Raw genomic sequence first — 20076 nt, forward strand, 5'->3', positions numbered from 1 at the left:
GGGGCGGTCATTGTTTACTGCTGTTTGAAACGGAGCGGCGTTGTGTTCAAAAGTATCACACTTCTGTCCCAGTCCCTTCTATTAACAATGAGGAGGAGAAGCAGTAGCAATGGCAGCAGGAGAAGCTCCACCACTAGAAGACGCGGCTTGCGCTTTGACGAATTCGGCTTTGCTCTAACCAAACGAAAGGACCAAAAACTTCATCACCGATGTCATGATTACAGGTGCGGGATAGCTCAAGGAAACTAGTTAAACTTATGCTAGCTGTTAGCCGACTTGTCATGTCCCAGGGAATTTAAAGTTTTTGAGCACAGTTCAATTGGCCTAATGATTGCTTGCGTTACACCCATGTGTTTTAATTTCTGTTATTTTCATTAAGCTGAAACAGAAAACGTCAGTGTTAATGATAGGCTATATGCTGGCTCTTTTTATGCAAAACCTTGAAAGTCATAACTGTTTGGAGTGTGTCCCAAGTGATGTCAAGTGATCCTAGGCCTATCTCAAGTGATTGAGCTCAACATGATACAAAGAGATAGGCTACAAATGTGACACAATAGCATATAGCCTATACTGTAGGCTACGTCTGACCAACATTGCTGTAACACAACTGGTTAGCTTTAGGATGATTAATTTATGGTAATTGCCAACACTTATTTGTCCAGTTGTATATCCAACATTAAGTTTGGTGGTGACCAATAATTAAAATATATGCCTAGCCTACTGTGACTGTGAGTTGTATGTAGTAGCCTATAGTTACTGTTAACCCTGAAACAATGGAGCACCCCACTTTTATAGGCATGATGTGAGTGATCCGATGTGATGTATTAAATCCTTCTTGTGAATATTTTTCATATATATCATCCTTTATCCCATATATATAGCCTATATTTTTAATCAGGAGAATGAATTCAAAGGGGACAGTGTTAAAAAATTAAATAAAGAAAATGCCAATATCTTCCCCGAAAGCTGATGAATCAGTCTAACATACCTCACTATGTGGTGTATGTCTCTGTCAGCTACCCCCAGATGAGCTCAGTCCGGGTGAAAGAGCTGTGTGAGCTGCTCAGCTACTGGAATGGAGCCAGCTTTATATGCAAGAGCCAGGTGAGTCTTGTGCGAACTACAAGGAAAAAGTATTATAAGAAAGTATTGTCAATCATTCTCCACGAGGACTGGGCGATTTGACCTCAAATCAATATCACACAATTGAACATTTTACCTCCATTACGATTCATTTATGATTATTTTCTTTTCGACACGTGCACATTTTTGTCGATTACAACATTCACAATGTTTATTTGTCATATATATGCACAAGACATACAGCGGCAGTCATTGGCAATTAAATACAATGCAATATAAAGCAGAAAGAAAGAAAAAAACACAAGTGAAGCGAGAGCCACCTGAGACACGAATAAACACAAAAGTAGTGCAAGGACACAGTGCAGATACAGGGTCTGAATGTCTGTTTCGATTCATTTTCTATAAATTCCCCAGCCCTTTCCGCCACCATGATTTTGTTTTTTACATTGTAGTAGTAAGTGACATCTTGTTTTTCTGCGTTTTGTGTTTTCAGATTGAGAGGTTCATCAGGATGGGCATCCCCCCAAATCTGCGAGGCAGGGTGTGGACGTGTCTTCTCAATATTGACAGTCTGAGAGAAACCAGTGATTTCAACTACCAGGTAAAACACACATAATACATCCACTGTAAGAGTAATGTCATATAGTGTTGTTCATATTACTAAATTGTGCTGTGGGGTTTGGGAGTTGAACAGTGCCACCAGATTTCGAGATTTTTTTTTTCTGTTTTATTACTTGGAGCAATAATATTTCTCCCTTAATGCTGCTGCAGCAAATAAAACCTGATCATCCAACCATAAAGTCTGGTTGGATGATCATCATGAAGTAATTGTTTCAATAATCACTTTGCTTTCTGTGGTGATGGGCGTTCTTTGACTATATTTTACCTTTCGATTGCAAAAACGATTTGGCTCAGAAAGATCCATTACTACCTGTTAGGGGTACGTTAGGGGTATGCATGTATAAACGATTATTAGATCACAACAGTTTGAGAGAAATGACTTAACCCATTCAGCCCGGATGCAACATATGTGCATTTCTACCTTTTTAAGACCTTATGATACGTTCAAGTGTTTTTACCTTTCAGACCTGATGAGATGTCATCGTTTTAAGACACATGACCGAAGAAATGCAACCTGATTCGCTAAAATACAAGTGTAGAATTGGGGAAAAAACAAACAAACATGCAAATAAAGTTGAGGGACAACCATAGCAGGGGGAGTGACAAATAGACTGAATACAGCATTATTGCCAATGAAACCTACGAGGCAAACCCTATAAAAAGTTATTCACAGTTAAAGCCAAGGGTTAAAGTTTAAAAAAAAAAAAAAATCATGTCTTCGTCTGCTACAGAGGCTAAGACATTTTATATTTGTTATTTTTTTCATGATGTTTATTGACTTTTTTTTTTAAAGATAGTGATTACTAGTAAAGACCAAGGGTTTAGTCTTTTAAATGTTTTTTTATGTCATGTCTCTATCTGCTACAGAGGCTGAGAAAATAAATTATTTAGTAAACGTTGACATTCTGCCAAAAAAAAAAAAATCTGGTTTTGGGAGGTGGTTTGAAACAATGCTCAGGGTTTAGAGGGTGTTTTTTTTAGGCGGCCTGAGGCCTGAAATAACCATCCTGTGTCTACTGCCGGTCTGCATCCTTTTATTTTCGGCGACCGTGTTAACACACTACAGCGGCAGGCGGCAGCACATCCAACCTCTGACGCCCGTTGGGGGCACATCTGCAGCTACGCAGCACTCCACCTCAGGAGGTTCGCCTATTTTCTTCGGAGAGACGCCCGTCCTTCTCGAGTTTCTCGGCTTTAACTGATAGGGTAATACTCTGTTGAGTCATAACAGCAGCATTCACTGTAGTTTCATGATTTCCTGGTGTGTTTCTTCTTTCAAAATAAAACTTTCCATAAGTGAAAATGTGGATAGAAAAAAAAGAAAAAAAAAAGGCAATAAGGCACATGGATTACTGTCGAAACTCAATATGAATCATATGCGTCATAAATGACATGAACAACTTTTTATTAATGGAAATTATCTATAGAAAAACAGGGCTTTTAGAAGCAGCGCAGCAGCAGCAGCAGCAGCAGCAGCAGCTGAGACGTTGAGATGATAAAAGCTAATCTGCACTGTGTGTGTGTGTGTGTGTTTTTGTGCATGTGCGTGCGTGCGTGTGTGTATCAGCACTACAAAGACACACCACAGTTAGTGCAGTAAAACCTTAAAACGCGAGAAGCACACACTTTAGCACTACACCTGTTCAGCCTGCATAAACGTGGACATGTAGAAAGCGATGATCCTTTCCATTCCTCTTTCAGTCATTCCTAGCATAAATGTTATTGATTGTATTTCTATCAATGGAACGTGTCTCCAACAGAAGTGCTTGTCGGAGGTGCGAGGGCCCCTGGTGGACTTGGGAGTCAGCGAGTACGGCATCCTGTCGGCCATCGCCACGCTGAGTGAAACCCAGAACCACCTGGGTCTGAACCAACAGCCACTCTGCCCCGAGCACACGTCCTCTGTAGGGGACATCACACTCTTCAGACAGATCGCCCTGGACTTACGTGAGCACACACACACACACACACACACACACACACACACACACACACACACACACACACACACACACCGTGTATGAGGCCGGAGCTAGCCACCATTTGGGTGGCTAGCTCCGGCCTCATACACGGTATGTCTTGCCCACCCAATCAAAAGTTAATAATTTTTTATTTTTTTCAGCCAATTAAAATATGTGTATTTACTATATCAGGACCATTCCTAGCTTCTGATTGAGTGGGCACGGAGACAGCCCACTTCCAAATTCACCCATCATCTGCTTTTCTGTGGTCAACCGTCAATCACGTCCACAGAGCGCAGTCTCTCCTTTGCAAAGGCAGTTACACCGATGATGAATTTTACACCGATGATGAATTTTAGTGTTACATGTGTTGGGTTGAAGCTACTCTGTGTATGTGTGTGTGGTGTGTGTCTATGTGTGTGTGTTAGCACCAGAGAACGGCTAAAGACAAAGTAAATGGAAACGATACAAAAAAATATTTCTAAATACAAGGGACACTGGATGCTTTCAGAATACAGTTCTAATGTTAAAGGAGGGAGCGAAGAATATTCATTTGAAGTGTTCCACAGAGCGTTCCTTCCCGAGCCACCGCTCTCTTCAGGGGGAGAGCCCAGAAGCCATCGAGGGTCAGGCTAAACTCTTCAGGGTGCTCATCGCCTACGCCAAATACAGCCCGCAGGTCGGATACAGCCAAGGTAAAGGACTGAATGATGCCCAGGCAAATTAGTATCGGGTTGTTGGCCCTGTTTGAAATCCTGCAAGAGACGACATTGATTGTCATTTGAGCATAATGTTGAGTTCCCTCGTACTTTATCAGTAACTTGAGGATGACTTCTGCAGTTCATAATGTGACCACTTGATGGAAGCAGAGGACCTTCAATATAAAGAGTCTTTTAGTTCACTGCATTGTGTTCCTCTCTGCTCAGGAAGTCTCATTGAAATGAAACATATGTTTTCCCATTGTTAACCATTATAAGATATTTATGAATAACGCAAACATATTTAAAATCCATACTATCCAACTCGCCTGAAACCTGCAGTTTCTTTTAAATGCATGTCATTTTAAATGAATGCATTGTGATCTATTTGTCGATTTTGTATTTATTTTACACTGTTAACTTTATGATCTCAACATAATTGTAAATGAGAGCCTGCTCTCTCAATGATCTATCAAGATTAAATAAACTCTTAGTTATTATTAATTATGATCAAATTAATGTTAATATTATCTTTTAATGTCGTCAAATGTAAATGTTCCACAGTTTTCAGTTTTACAGTTTACCATTCCCAGTGGTGCATTCTGCAGTCACAGCATTACAGTTTGTCCTGCCCTGTATGCTGCTTCCATAGAAAAACATTTTGTATTTTGGAGGAAAGATGCAAGACTTTTAGCGCAGATGTGAATGCTTTGCTATACAAAGCTTATTGAGGTAATGCTCTGCCATCCTGCTACTACTTAAACATTGTCATTGTCCCAGCACTTTCTGTATTTCGTTAAGGAAAAATCTCTCTGTGTGTGTGTGTGTGTGTGTGTGTGTGTGTGTGTGTGTGTGTGTGTGTGTGTGTGTGTGTGTGTGTGTGTGTGTGTGTGTGTGTGTGTGTGTGTGTGTGTGTGTGTGTGTGTGTGTGTGTGTGTGTGTGTGTGTGTGTGTGTGTGTGTGTGTGTGTGTGTGTGTGTGTGTGTGTGTGTGTGTGTGTGTGTGTGTGTGTGTGTGTGTGTGTGTGCGTGTGTGTGTTTCTCAGGGATGTCCTACATTGCTGCAGTGCTGTTGATGCAGTTGGGAGAAGAGGAGGCCTTTTGGGCACTGGCAGCCTTGTTGGATAAACCCAAATATCTAGCTGAACTGTTTGACCTCAGCCTCACCAGGTAAGAATTGGCTTCAAGTATATAAGAAATAAAAACACACACATTAACTATTTACTGACTTAATAATAACAATAATAATAATAATAACATATCCTAAAAATAACTTTAAGCTGATTGTACAGAAGCTATAAAACATACTACAAGGTACTGGTTAGAATGGACGTTTGAATAAAATAAGATTAACAAAAGAATCCACTGCTTTGGAACATCAGTCAACGGTACAGGGCATTTTCAAGGTGCTTGCTTTGTAATGACATGAATCAAGAAATCATCATCATACAATTGATACACTGACACTATACTATACATAGACAGGGCAGATTCAGAATCTTTTCCCAGTAATTTGATTACTTGAAACAGGAAGAGCATGTTGGAAAGGGCAAAGCCGACAAAAAAAGTGCAGAAATATATCATCCTAATTAATCAAGTGAAACTGCAGCAAGTTTACAGCGTTATAGCTCTTGCATGGGGTTCATCCCAATAGTGCACTTATTTTTTTCCATTTCACTGATACATGAATACTCCCATCATGGTGTCATTTGTTAATTGGGTGTTATGACAATGTTGTGTGTACAATTATCAAAATACAAACTTTCTGCAAATGGAAAAATTGGACGCTGTAAAAATAATTACCTGAAGCAAAATGTCTACGTAAATCCCAAATCCGGTTGCTGTTTTCTTGGATGTGTTGATCAGTGGCTCATCAATCTACAATAAACTAAAGAAGTGTGTTATCCATGTGTTCTAATCAGGATCCAGCATCAGGTGAAGATGTTTGATCAGTTCCTGAAGCACAGGAAGCCACAGCTCTTTCAGCACATGGTGAGGGGCTTTTCATTTTTTACTCCCTCAGTGTCAGTACATGGGACTACTAGATTGGATTAATCCATATACCGATTTTGCCACTCGAAAGGACCGAGTCACTTGTCTGAGTATACATGGCCTTTCAAATATTCGATAAATGGCCGGAGCATAGCTGACTCTGCTACGCTAGGTGGCGCCTAGGTGGTGCTGTAGCCCTTTGAACAATTGGTTATAGAGCCACGTCCGGTTCCTTTCCGGCAACAAACCTACTATTTATTACGTCGTCTCCTTCCACTTCCTTGTGAAATCCCCGGCATGGATTCTCGAGCAAGCGCAGAATGACAACTCTGATATGAGATGCGATCCCTGTACACATGCAGGTAGGATGCAGACTATGAACGAGTTATCTAGGTGTTCTTATCCGACTTTGCTTGTCCGTTAATGTGCAGATTTGTGTGCGAATTAGATTGGATAAAGGTGTTTACATGCATTCTACAAGTCCTGTTGAAGTCTTATTTGTTTATTTACCCGATTACAGGGTTTTTCCTGGCTCAGAATGGGCCTTTGGGGGGTCAGTACGCGGACCGATTTTTCTGGGGTTGCGACTATGTGTAACAGTAAAGGCAAAACGTTTGTGTATTTTAAGAGGGGTGTAGGGTTGGGAGAGGGCAGTTTCAGTCCAGTAAAGAGCATTTCAGTTAGCCTGTCAATCGCTGTGTTACCATGGAGCTTACTGACTTATAAAATCCCAATAAAGAACCTGTAGATACAAAGTGACAATACTGATAATGACTACCTATTTAATAATGTAATTGTTTCTAATTGATCTATGGAAATTGCAAGAAGGTAGGGCTGCTTGATTATGAAAAAATCATAATCATGATTATTTTGATAAACATTGTGTAATCACGATTATTAAAGACAGTTAATCATTGATTTAATAACATCATGCATTTATTTAACTTTTAACAAGGCTGTTTCTATAAACAGCATGACTTTGGACTTTAAACATAGGCCTTATTGAACTGAAAACAAGGACACTAGAAATAGGCTAAATAAGTGAAATATATTTTTAATAATTGAATAAAATCAATATGTCAAAATAAAAATAACCCGTTGCTAATGGTGTTGATAGGGCACGTATTTTGCAAGCAGAAATGTGAGGGCATCCTTTATTTATGTCTCAAGGAGCTGGCTGGATAGGCAGTTGCATTGTACAGTGTTGACAGTTGTGGTGGCAGGAGTCTAGCAGCTATAAACTCCTGTGTTTTTTATTCATTTACTGCTTGTTCATAGACCACTATGATTCGACTTAAAGTGAGTAAACTAATTGGTCGGGATGTTTTGAGGTGCAGACATGGTCGCATAGGCCTATCCCTTTTTTTTCTTCCTCTCTCGCGGTCACGTATAGGTGAAACTCTAAAAATTTGAATATCGTGCAAAAGTTCATTTATTTCAGTAATTCAACTTTAAAGGTGAAAATAATATCTTATACAGACTCATTACATGCAAAGTGAGATATTTCAAGCCTTTACTTGTTATATTTGTGATTATAGAGGCATATATCTATACCTCTATATAATATATTAGTTTCACCATTTAGGTTGAATTACTGAAATAAATGAACTTTTGCACGATATTCTAATTAACTATCAGGTGAGGGAGGGGCCAAGCAGGGCTCACGGCTGAAAGGGTTCGCTGCATTTAAAAGCCTGCATGCCCCGGCGTGCGGAACAATGATAGTGTAATTACGATTATTTTGTTTTCATGATTGAGGGAAGCCGTAATAGTAATTGAAATTCAAGTTATTGCCCAGTCCATCAAAAGGATGACTTAAATTGGGGTGAATTTGGAGAGGTTTTAAATGGCTATATTTATTCTCAAATGTTATCATTTTGGCAATGGTGATTTTCCTTTGGCGCTGGGTAAATCCTCTTTGGGGGGAGCCGAAAATGTCTCTGCAGGAAAAACCCTGAATTATGTTTGTTCCTACAAGGAGAGTCTGACCATACACTTCTTCTGTGACTCAGAAACATGTAGGGATGAATTTTCAACCCGCTTCAAATCCTGAACGGACACACAAGTTGGGGACGAAGTACGGTTGCTTCTGTTTGCACCGGACACTTTTGAGACACTCAAAAAAGGAAAATGTTCCTGAAAAGCACAATAACAAGAAAATGTGTCTTTTTGTGAGCATTTGTGTTTCAGGCCAAGTGATGTGTTGTTCACTGGTGAGGGAGAGGCCACTGTCATGTATCCATCAATCCAACTATAGGCCTCTTCTTCTGTCATCCACTTTAAAAGGCTCTAGGCACGTCATGTTTAACAGTATTACTGGTTGCACAAAGCGGGGACACACCAGACCAGAACTGTTTGTAATTCTCTCCCTCTGTGGGCGTTTTAGTGAACCTCACAGCAGACACAAAGTGGAAAGAGATTGAATGTCCTCTTATGGATAAGAACATTTTATAAAAGTAGATTCTTGGGCGAAGATATACAGAAAACAAATGTGGAGGTTGAGGATTTCAAATCCCATTTCCGGGCTGAATGTGTGAAAACAGGGGCGGACTGACTCTGGCGAAAGCCTAAAATATGTAATTGTTACGTATACTTTTTCTAAAAGTAATAAATAATTCGGATAAGATGGTATGGTATATTGCCATTCTTTTTTTTAAACTGCTGTAACTGAAGGCCTTTTAGGAGGAGAGATGTACATGGATTATGGACTACTAAATATGAACATTAATTTACGCATTAATGTCAATTTTCACTTGAAGGTGGGTGTCTGTTGAAGTTTAAAACTATTGGATATGCCCTGTGCCACTCTGGATCTGCCAACCAATCGCATAACGTTTGGCCGTGACGTATATCATGCGCCGGCTTCCGACTACAACTGAAACTGGTGCACAACCTCAACGTCATTGTTCTCAGCCACTCCCTCTGTTCGTTGATTGGACCGGTAAAAATCTGCCGGAGAAAACCCGCTAATATACCGCGGACCCAGACTGACTACTGAAGGGAAATGAAAAATGAGCGGACGTAGGTAGGCGGGCGGTGCCAGGCTACGGCATCATCCAGTCAAAGCTTACATGTGTTACTGGTGGACATTCCCCTCAGCTGTACTTTGTCCATTCTAAACTAAGGTGTAGTTTAGCATAGTGTTTCCAGTATTCAGCTCCATGTACTGTACCACTGCTCCTAAACACAAAGCCTGTCAGAGCCACCAGCATGGCTTTAGACTCTTAAGGCACCAGTATACTTCAGCAGAAGTTCTTATCAGATGGTCATACAGCTTTGGGAACCACCCCTTCTCTCTCTCTTGAAAAAGTATAATTTTTTTCTCAGTTATGGTTCATGGAAACAGTGAGCCTTCCTTTGAGCATTCTTCTTAGTCACGTTGCAGTAGCAACTTCCTTCCCCTCTGTTCAAAACCTTTACGCGCCCCACACACATCCTGCGTCTACCTCTGGAGCGCGTCGCCTTACCTTACTGCTGCCTTTCTCGGACACACATGCAACGTCTCAGCAGCTGCTGCTGCTTGTTGGAAGTTTTATTTTGAAGGGGACACACCAGGAAATGGTGAAACTACAGCGAAAGCTGCCAGTATGAAGTCAATATGACTCTCAGCAGAGTATTTCAAAAATCACTTTACTGATTTATACGGGAGAGAGAGAGGGGGGTGTGGTCGGGGAAGAAGAAGGCCGTAGACACAGATAGAGCAACGGAAAATTGTTGCGCTCATCATGATCTTTTTTATTTCTTCACTATATTGGATCTCTATATGTGTCATTTATCCAAAAATGAAATGCCAGAACTAATTGAAAATTAGGTTTTGAATCCCTCGGATTTTGATTGCACAATTACATCGTGAAATAAAGGGATTATTTGCGTATACGACTGAGGGATGTTATATTTTGAAATAAACACACCGGGTAAACGTGTAACTAGAGTGAATGCTGCTGGTATGACTGTCAGCAGAGTATTTCTCTATCAGTTAAAGCACAGAGACGCGAGAGAGACGCGCTGCTCTCAGAAAAAAATAGGCGAGCCTCCTGAGGTGAAGGGGAGCGGCGCTGCAGACGTGCCTCCGACGCGCCTCAGCAGTGCGTCTGAGGTTGGATGTGTGCTCGCTCTACGTTGATTTCACAGTCTGTGACCAAAAGTCAGACGCAGACGCGAGGTAGACGCGCAGTAGAGGTAGGATGTGTGTGGGGCGCGTTATAGTCTTCCATTTCTCGTGCTTAACTGTATTTAAAGGGACTTTTATACCACACATCGTCTCAGCAGGTCTGGAAGAAAAGCTGCCCTTTTGGAGCCTGCATGCGAACACGTACACACGCGAAAACACACACACACACACACACACACACACACACACACACACACACACACACACACACACATACAAAGGGTTTAATGTAAGCACACTAGTTTTACTCCAGAAACTTGCAGAAAAAGCTTATTAGAGATCAGTGGTCAGCATAGAGCTGTTCCGCAGAGTTAAGGCAAGTGAGCTGTAAACAGATTTATGTACTTGTGCCTTAGCCACCAGGCCTGTGCAAACATAGACCTAAAGCATTTGGGATGCCAGGCTTTTAACACTGATAATATTTGTATATACTGTATGTCTACTTTTTAAAAGCAGTGTACATTACACACCCACATTTCTTTTTTCAAAGTTCCAAATGCATTGTTCTTCAGATATTGGGATGCGTATGCTTGTGCTGTACCATTTAGGAAATCCAATTTGAGAAATTTAAAATGTTTCACACCATTAGATCTCATACAGTATGTGCTGGACGGATGTTTCATAGGAGTTAAGCTGTCGGACATTGGCAGAGAAACAAGGGAATACATTGTTGGGTTGTTGTGCCAAATCAAGCGTCCCTGATTTTCCACCCTCCCTGCAGGAGTCAGTGGGAGTCTTATCAGTCCACTTTGTGATGCCATGGTTCCTCACTCTCTTCACTTCCCTGCCCTGCTGGGACTCTGTCCTGGCTGTCTGGGATCTCATCATTTTACACGGTACACACACACACGCACACGCACACACACACACACACACACACACACACACACACACACACACACACACACGTACACGTACAAGTACAAGCACGCAATTGAAGCACACTTACATCATTGCAAATGTATCATTTGGCCAGATTTATTCTCAGGCAAGTACAATGATTTTAATGAACAGTCTTTAATGTGAGAGACAATCGTTATGTCTTGACTTTCTTATTTCCCAATGTGAGCATATATCTTTAAAAGGGGGAAGTTAGGAGGGCGTATTGGGTTGATACCTCTAAGCTTGAGTTCTTTTTCATTCTCCATGCCTCTATTCTCTTTCATACCTACTTTGTGCTCAGGCCTGTCTGCTGTATTCCGTACTGCCCTGACCATCATTGAGCTTCTGGAGCCTCGTCTGATGGAGCTGACTGATGAGGGAGCGCTGTTACCACTGCTGCTCAGAGTACCTGTTGATGTGTAAGTTATATGAATATAGTGAAGTCATTTATTGTAAAGAATTGTTTCTATGCACACAATCAGTCATCTATTAGCATATGTTAACAAACATATTTATCATACAACAACTTTTTTTGAGTGACTTTCTTGTTGAGCACAAACTACCATAAGATGTTGTCTGAGACCTGCATCAATGCATGTTGTCCCAGACCAACCCCTTTTGAATGTGTTGAAAGCAATGAGTTCTTGTGAAGAATGTGCACTATAGTTCTCAGAGCTCAGTTTTTAGACATGGTCTTGAATGAAACCCCAGGCAGCTCATGAATATCAATCAGCTCATTGGGATGGACATGTTTTGACACCAAGCATTCCGAGTGTCATTGTTTTGCCGTGTTTTTTTTTTTTACATGTTTTGATTACACATCCTTTATGCTAAATTAGTTTCTTTAATAGCAGGCCATGCTGCTTTCAGTCCAACCCTGCTGTCCGTCTCTCTCTATGTTGAATATCAGCGTCGCATGCCGACGGACATGTTTTGTTGACATGGAGCTGTAGTTATGGCAACTCGGCAGGGTCACTGAGTTTGTGTATACAGCCTGTGTGTGTGTGTGTGTGAGATGGACCGGCGCACAGTGATGATTAAAATCCAGTTTATCATATTTGTTTTAATAGATAAGCTCCCTTCAACTACTTAAATGTCACACTTGTTAAAAAAGGTCCCACTGTTCGGACCTAACTTTGTCTACCTTAGCCAAATATCTGTGCAGTAGACTCTGGATAAACGGAGTCTACCCAAGCCAAGAAGTTTCCATAACACGTTTTGTCACAGGCAGTGTAAGCATTCTATCATGAGCCAGAGGGGGGGGAAAGGCGTGCTAGGTACGTGCACCAGTCACTTGCAAAGTGGATTATGAAGGACAAATCTTTAGTCTTGTTGTAGGGGGAACAGTTAAAAAAACGTTAAGCTGACCATTATATATATATAATCTCTTTCATAACAACTTAATAGTTCAGTAAGCAATGTGTTCAGTGCTCCAAGGAAAGACACGGCACATTTTCGGCCGTGTGTGTGTGTGTGTGTGTGTGTGTGTGTGTGTGTGTGTGTGTGTGTGTGTGTGTGTGTGTGTGTGTGTGTGTGTGTGTGTGTGTGTGTGTGTGTGTGTGTGTGTGTGTGTGTGTGTGTGTGTGTGTGTGTGTGTGTGTGTGTGTGTGTGTGTGTGTGTGTGTGTGTGTGTGTGTGTGTGTGTGTGTGTGTGTGTGAAGCTTTTTTGTTTGGTTTTTGTATATGCATGCATCAAGGTCAGCACTGACAATGGCATTTTGTTCTAGCTGTGGCGTTCAGTGGGCAGCCTGCCACCGCGTCACATTGAGCACTCCTTGTTGCCTGCTTGGCATCATTATGAAAGCCTGGTTCAGAAGTCAACACTAAGTGGTCCGATTGTCTGCCAGGGCAGGATCCCCTTACACTGGGAAGATACTGTTGAAGGAAGAGGGGGAGGGAGGGAGTGAGTGGGGTGAAAGAGAGGAAGATGAATGGAGGGCCAGAGAGAGGGGGGATTAAACATGAAGCTAAACTAATTGGGAGGGTAGAAAGAGAGACAGAAATTAAGGAGGAGTAGATGGGTGAGGCAAGATCTTCAACCTCTTTTAATTTTCCTTAAGGATCTCCTGCTCTTTTTAATCTCAATGGAAAGGTGTAAATAGAAGTTGTCTTGAACCTAATATAACTCATTGGGATTAATGATTGGTTGAGAGGGTCATCCATCTCATGTTGCCGTCAGTCTACACTGGGTTGTCAATCATCTGTCACCTCAGTCATAGGTGGCAACAATGGGCTCCCAGCACATCCTACGTCACCACGTCTAAAGAGCAGCTTCACACACACACTCTGTGAAAGGATGTCCATCACTTTGCTGGTGTTTCTTTGCCCTGCTCCTCATTTCACATGTGCTCTCACAATAGATGCATTGAGTAGTTCTCTAATGTCCAGACTGCACCATTTCAGCAACTATGAGATGGATTACCATTTAATGTGTTACTTCACCCTAGCGCATATACCTTCGGACATTTCTTTTTTCCCCCCTCTAGTGTCACTTGGAGGTTAACATTTAATGTTTGAATGGGTAAATTGGCTTATTGTTTGGCAACTATTGTGGATTGCCATGTAAATGACACATAAGTCAACATTTCAATTTTTCCAACCCAATTTTTGTTTATGAACAAATTCCTGCAAATGTAATCACATTCGCATCAGCCTAATGCTGGGCTTAAACTACACGACTTTTCACGCAATTTGACAGTCTCTGATGGATGTCCAATGTTGGACAATAGCCAATGGTTGTTAGTGGCAGCCTTAAATATTATTGTAAGCATACTGCCATGCTGACGTAAGCATTTAGCCTGAAGCAAAGTTGTGCTAAGTACAGCCTCACAGAGCTGCTTCTTAAATATATAATGACATTAGCTGCCAACATTAGCAGCCAAAAAGTCACTTTGGTTTAGTAATTATAGTAATATAATAAAACGAGCTTAATATCTCTGACAGAAAGCCAATAAAGAATGTAAAAGAAAAAAAAAACGCTTACAAAATTAAAAAGGAAATTCCTCATAATCTTCTCTGCCATTTAGCTTGTATAGAGTGTATGTGGATACATTGTTTAGTTTAGGCCAAACTCAAATGGACTATACTGTACATTGTAAACAAAAGTCACCTGCACAGAAATGCTGTCAGTTTGGCGAGTTAAAAGTGCAAAATCGCTCGCAATTTCTACCATGGCCTATCAGAGCATCAGTCGGTTATTTTCATGCTTAATGTGTAGAGCATACTGTAACAGCCAGAATCTATTAAATATAGCCTAGTGCTACTTTCCTCTGTCAGCCCACGTTACACTAGCAGCAAACTGTGGCGAGCAGAGCATATGGGCGTATGCTCTGACAACATAGCCTAAATAACTTAATAACACTTGCAGACATTATACAAAAGACGGACATATGATGCATAAATAATACACTTCCTGTGATTAGTGCGGATGGGCTTCAGACCAGAGATGATCCGCTCCAGAGTTCACTTTCAAACGGCCCCAGACCACCTCTTTCAAGTGGAGCAGAGTCCGGTTGTTTAGTGCACATGCACCAGAGTCTGGGACTGTGTTCAAACCAACCCAAATTAACCACACCAAGGGCTTAAACGCTCCAGGGTTCGTTTCAACTGCACTAAACAAAGATGGTGTGACCACGCCCTTAGTCATCATCTACCTCTAACAAATTGTGATGATTTAAAAAAAAAAAAAAGTCTTTCCATCATACATGTCATAGGTGATAATGAATATATGATTGTACTGAATGATGGTCTTGGGTTTTGACTCTCTGCGCCGTACAAGCAAGAACATTGGCTACTGACTTATATTTTCCTCACTCGTTCAGCACCTACTTTTCATTTTCCCCCCTTCAGTGTCCATATCCCCTGTGAGCCGTCCTGTTTTCCCCTCTACACCCTCTCCTACTCACTCCCTATACACACTGCTCTTCTCAGTGCCCTCCATCAGTCCTATCTCTTCCTCTTTTGTTTACCCCCTCCTTCGCAATAGGCCCTTTCCATAAAGCTCCCTGGCTCTCCCTCCTCCTCCTATATGCTTATTTTCATTCATTCATTTATCCTCATTGACAAACTGACACCTCGTTCAGCCAGCGGGGTTGACACACCATTTGTTCACTTCACACTGACAAGTTGGCTTCAATAAAATCTCTGCTTTAGTTTTTTTTTCTTCTTTTTTTCCGTCTCTTTCAACCATTTGAAAATGTTTCCAAAATCCTTCAGACTAAGGACCCCTTTGTGGGGTAGCTTGCGCTGACATAATATACTTTTAATTTGTTTAACATCCCATTAAGGTGTCTGTTATACAAGTCCATAGTTTTCTTTTTCTCAAAGCAACCTTCGCATTTGTGCTGAAAGACATGTACTCCTCTGAACTGTGTAGATTTACACAGAACATTGGCTTTGGTGTAACTGACTTATACAACGTCTCACAATGTCATCTTGCTGTATGTCCTTTTTTTTAACAATAACCAAGATGTCCTAAGCATGACAACCATCTTGTCAGTAGCCTGGAAATGCCAGCAGACTTGCTGCTGGCAAATTTCAATTTGCTCCGCATACTGGTCTGGGCACGAACCATTGGAGCTCATTAACTATTTTGGAAAATTCTGAGCTACCAATCAAATCGTACTATCTGATATGGGCTGGCGTAACTGGACGACGACAGTGCTGCGCATGCACTGTCGAAGTTGTGATAGTAAAGAACAAAGATGGATGCGAATACGTTGTTTGACACGGCTTTGGCCTCGACACACAATTTGGAAGACGGCACTGACATCTTTAATTGACAAGAAATATGTTTTTGCTGTTTTGGTGTGTTCAGGGTGATGTGTGGTGTTAGTTTTCCACCACACATAGCGTTTTGTATTCAGGCCAAAAATGTCAATTTAGGTCTGGAACAATTCGAGGAGTATGAATACTTTTGCAAGCCACTGTACAAGCCTTAGATGTGCATCAGTCATTACAACCACTGAAAGTCTAATCTGATTCTCAAAGAAATATAGAATAAAAGCGTGTTGACATCTAAAATTGTCCAATTGTTGCCAGAAAATACTTACGAATGGTTTAATAGTGGCAAATCACCATCTGTGAAATGCATGCTGGGGTCTGTTACAATGATTTGTTAGAAAACCTGCACACATTCATTCTTCTTCTCCCATGATCGCTTTATTTTCATTCTTTCTCTCATTATATACTGGGATGAACGGCTCACCCGATGTCATCTATCATCAATTGCATATCACACTTTTTTTCTCCTTCTCTCTCTCGTCTGTCTCCGTCTTCTTTTCTTCATCAGTTTGTCTGATCCTCCAGCATTGTCACAACATGAATGTTGCAACATATGAACCTGCATTTCCACACTTTGATTAATAAAGAAGAACAGTCGAAGCATAGGCTCACAAATGCTCAAGACTGTCATAAAAACCACAATCGGATGCCCATGTAAACATTCAACCAGGTCTGTATTGCTGTAACAATTCCTCATGTTCAGATTGGCCATTAGGAGGTTTGATATTTCAGATATTTCGATACTGTGACTTTCTGTGTAATTAGGCTACCTCCATATTTTTATTGTAACCTTTATCCAGTTTGCAGGTTGTATTAAAAAGTTCTTCAACTCTTAATTTTTGTCATCCATTTTTAAATGACACCCTCCATTGTTCCCACACCCTCTGTCACCCCCCTTCCATTTGCAGGTCCCAGTACACCGTGTTGGTCCCTGCACTGTGGAACACTGATGTCCAAGACTGGGAACTTAAATGTATGAACAGTTTGGTGTTGGACGAGAGCCACCATGGACCCAAAGCAGGTACACACACACACACACACACACACACACACACACACACACACACACACACACACACACACACACACACACACACACACACACACACACACACACACACACACACACACACACAAGTTGTTTTTAAGTAGAAACTAATAATGCAAAGGGACACTGGGGAGCACTTGGCACACCGTCACTCCAAAACTCTCAGTAACTCATTCAGTCTACGCCACTTAACCTTCAGTGGCAAACATACTGATCCTGTTACACACACACACACACACACACACACACACACACACACACACACACACACACACACACACACACACACACACACACACACACACAAACACAGAGTGTTCTAACGTCAAGGTGTATGGTGGTTGGACCTTGGGGAAGACATCTCCCGATTGTTCCTGAGAACACTGCTACAAAAGAAGGGAACAGTCACCTGTTGTTCGCTTCCTTCTCCTAGCTTATGTAAAGAAGTCGTTACAATTTAAGTTGACTCGTCGTAGGCTTACTTTTACATTTATATGCTTTTTATTCCTTACTTATCATCTTTTCATGCATAGTTGTTATATTTTTGTTCTAACTTTGCAATTTTGTGAATAAAATAGTTGTACATATATAGTGTGTGTGTGTGTGTACACTGTATATTGAACCAGTAGTAGGTATGAAGTGGACATTTTTCTCTGATACTTCTTAGACATCACAGTTTGTTTTATTTAATTCTAGCTCAACAAACACAGATTAAAGAAATAAACTAACTTCACTTTGGAGTGTGACATAATCTGAAAGTCTTCCAAAGAAGCTTAACTTCACCCTGCATCCATGATAAGGTTCATATTACAGACAGCTTGTGCGTGTGTGCGTGTGCGTGCGTGTGTGTGTGTGTGTATGTGTGTGTGTCCTTTTGCCTACTATAACTTGACAGATCAAAGGAGCTTTTATCTTGTGAAGGTTGTTCAGATATCAGCTCCTCAAGATCTGGAAACCCCTCGCCACTGGTATGGACTCTCATCTTCACACAAAGGCAGATTGGAATGCAAACTCTGTCTGTGTGTGTGTGGTCATTGATCTGCGTGTGCAAATATGCTTGTGTCTGTGCATGCATCCTCACAGACTCACAAAGGATACAAGTATGAGTCACAGGTTGGTGGCTGCAGGCCTGTGTGTGTCTATGCAGCTTGGAAGGCAGACAGAACAGGGGCAAGACATAAAGATGGTGTGAGTGAGAGAGAGGCCGTAGGTGTATAATAATGGCTCTTGTAAGTGAGATAGTATTTGCGAAAAGGGCAGAAGAATCTGAGAGAGCATGAGAGGTTTCCTTTCAGGGCAATTGGAAGCTACAAAGCATGTTTTACGGTGGGGATGATCCATCACCCTCTGTATTTGTGTGTGTGTGTGTGTGTGTGTGTGTGTGTGTGTGTGTGTGTGTGTGTGTGTGTGTGTGTGTGTGTGTGTGTGTGTGTGTGTGTGTGTGTGTGTGTGTGTGTGTGTGTGTGTGTGTGTGTGTGTGTGTGTGTGTGTGTGTGTGTGTGTGTGTGTGTGTGTGTGTGTGTGTGTGTGTGTGTGTGTGTGTGTGTGTGTGTGTGTGTGTGTGTGTGTCAGGATGAGTCATCCTTATTTGCTGGCCTGTCAGACTGTCTAGCCCTGAATGCAGCAAGGGGAAACGATCTGATTCATTCGCCGCCTCTGCGACACAATCCAACATTCCTGTATTCTTCTCTCTCACACACTTTCACTCACTCTCGCTGTCACTGACACCCAGCCCCATGAAGCTGTAAGAGACGGAGAAGGTTTCTTTTTATGTGGCGGTCAGGGATGGACTCATAAATGACTAGGGAATCGTTCTGGATTTTTTTTTCTAAAAGGAGCTATGCTACATACTGTAGATTGTCCTTTGTACAATGAGGATTGGGAGTCTCTTAGAGGCAGTGCCCATAATTTAGCCGTGTTGGCCGGAGCACTGCTAATTGAGGAAAACACATTTATTCAGACCACAATGGAGCTTTTGAAGGAAATTCATTTCTTTGTTTTACGAATGAGACAGTCATTGATTTATACGTGTGACAACGGTATTGTAAAATCCAGAGAGCGCTGGATGAAAATGTCAGGAATTGCCCTGAAAAAGTCAACTTGAAGAGCTGAAGATCCAGTTCGCATCTACTGGCAGCTAGTGGCTGTAGGCTACATTACATAGGCTACAAGCACCACCAACTGCCAGATGTCAGGTTGTATTATTGGAATTGTAGGTTTTGATGTGTCAGAACTTTCCTCTGGTTCTGCTCCATCAACTTTTATCCTTTTTTTGTTTTAACTGTCCAGCATGATAAAGTTTTTAAATTAGTGCGATACATATTAATTGACGAGAAACAATTTTAAAAAGGACAATGTGGATTGCATTCATAACAGTTAATGTATAATGGGTGTTTCTGGCACCAAAAAAACAGTAGTGTGAAAACTTGCCGAAATCCTTATCAAACCTGCCAACTGGATCCACTTCTTTGTCACTAATCCAAAAGTTCAGTATAATGAGCGAATAAATATTACTTGAGATTGCTATGTTATATTGTTCATTCATAAATATTTTGTTTTTAACATGAAGCCATCGCTAGTTTACAAGTGACTTCAATGGTTTCACGTGGTGCATTGCCCTTGTACGAGTAATAGCCGCGAATGATATTGTTGTTGTGTTTCAGCTGTGATGGTCCCTGGGGCCTGTCCAACAGCCGACTGAGTCAGCATTTAAGACAGAGTTTATGTGATAGCAGGTTATGCTGAGTCAGACTGAAAAGCTCTGAAAGCAAGTAGATGTGTCCTTCTGTCCTTCTCCAGACTGCAATTGTCTTTTTCCAAGCGCTCCTTTTTCTTCTCC

The 20076-nt window shown here is 41.3% G+C and overlaps 1 protein-coding gene across 1 annotated transcript in view; it reads left to right on the forward strand.

The window, feature by feature from the left end:
* Positions 1-87: 87 nt before the first annotated feature.
* The window catches only part of LOC307251053 (uncharacterized protein), a gene marked incomplete at its 5' end in the record, with an annotated part of 63028 nt that continues 43039 nt past the window's right edge, over positions 88-20076 (forward strand). The window contains 10 exons of the mRNA XM_080028361.1: positions 88-224; positions 1017-1104; positions 1577-1684; positions 3465-3651; positions 4235-4360; positions 5409-5532; positions 6285-6354; positions 11247-11361; positions 11709-11826; positions 17098-17210. Of these exons, the coding sequence (XP_079884487.1) occupies positions 88-224; positions 1017-1104; positions 1577-1684; positions 3465-3651; positions 4235-4360; positions 5409-5532; positions 6285-6354; positions 11247-11361; positions 11709-11826; positions 17098-17210 (1186 nt within the window). The remainder of the gene's footprint in view (positions 225-1016; positions 1105-1576; positions 1685-3464; positions 3652-4234; positions 4361-5408; positions 5533-6284; positions 6355-11246; positions 11362-11708; positions 11827-17097; positions 17211-20076) is intronic.

The sequence above is a fragment of the Ammodytes marinus genome (assembly GCF_949987685.1).
Source record: "Ammodytes marinus genome assembly, chromosome: 5".
NCBI classification, from domain to species: domain Eukaryota; kingdom Metazoa; phylum Chordata; class Actinopteri; order Uranoscopiformes; family Ammodytidae; genus Ammodytes; species Ammodytes marinus.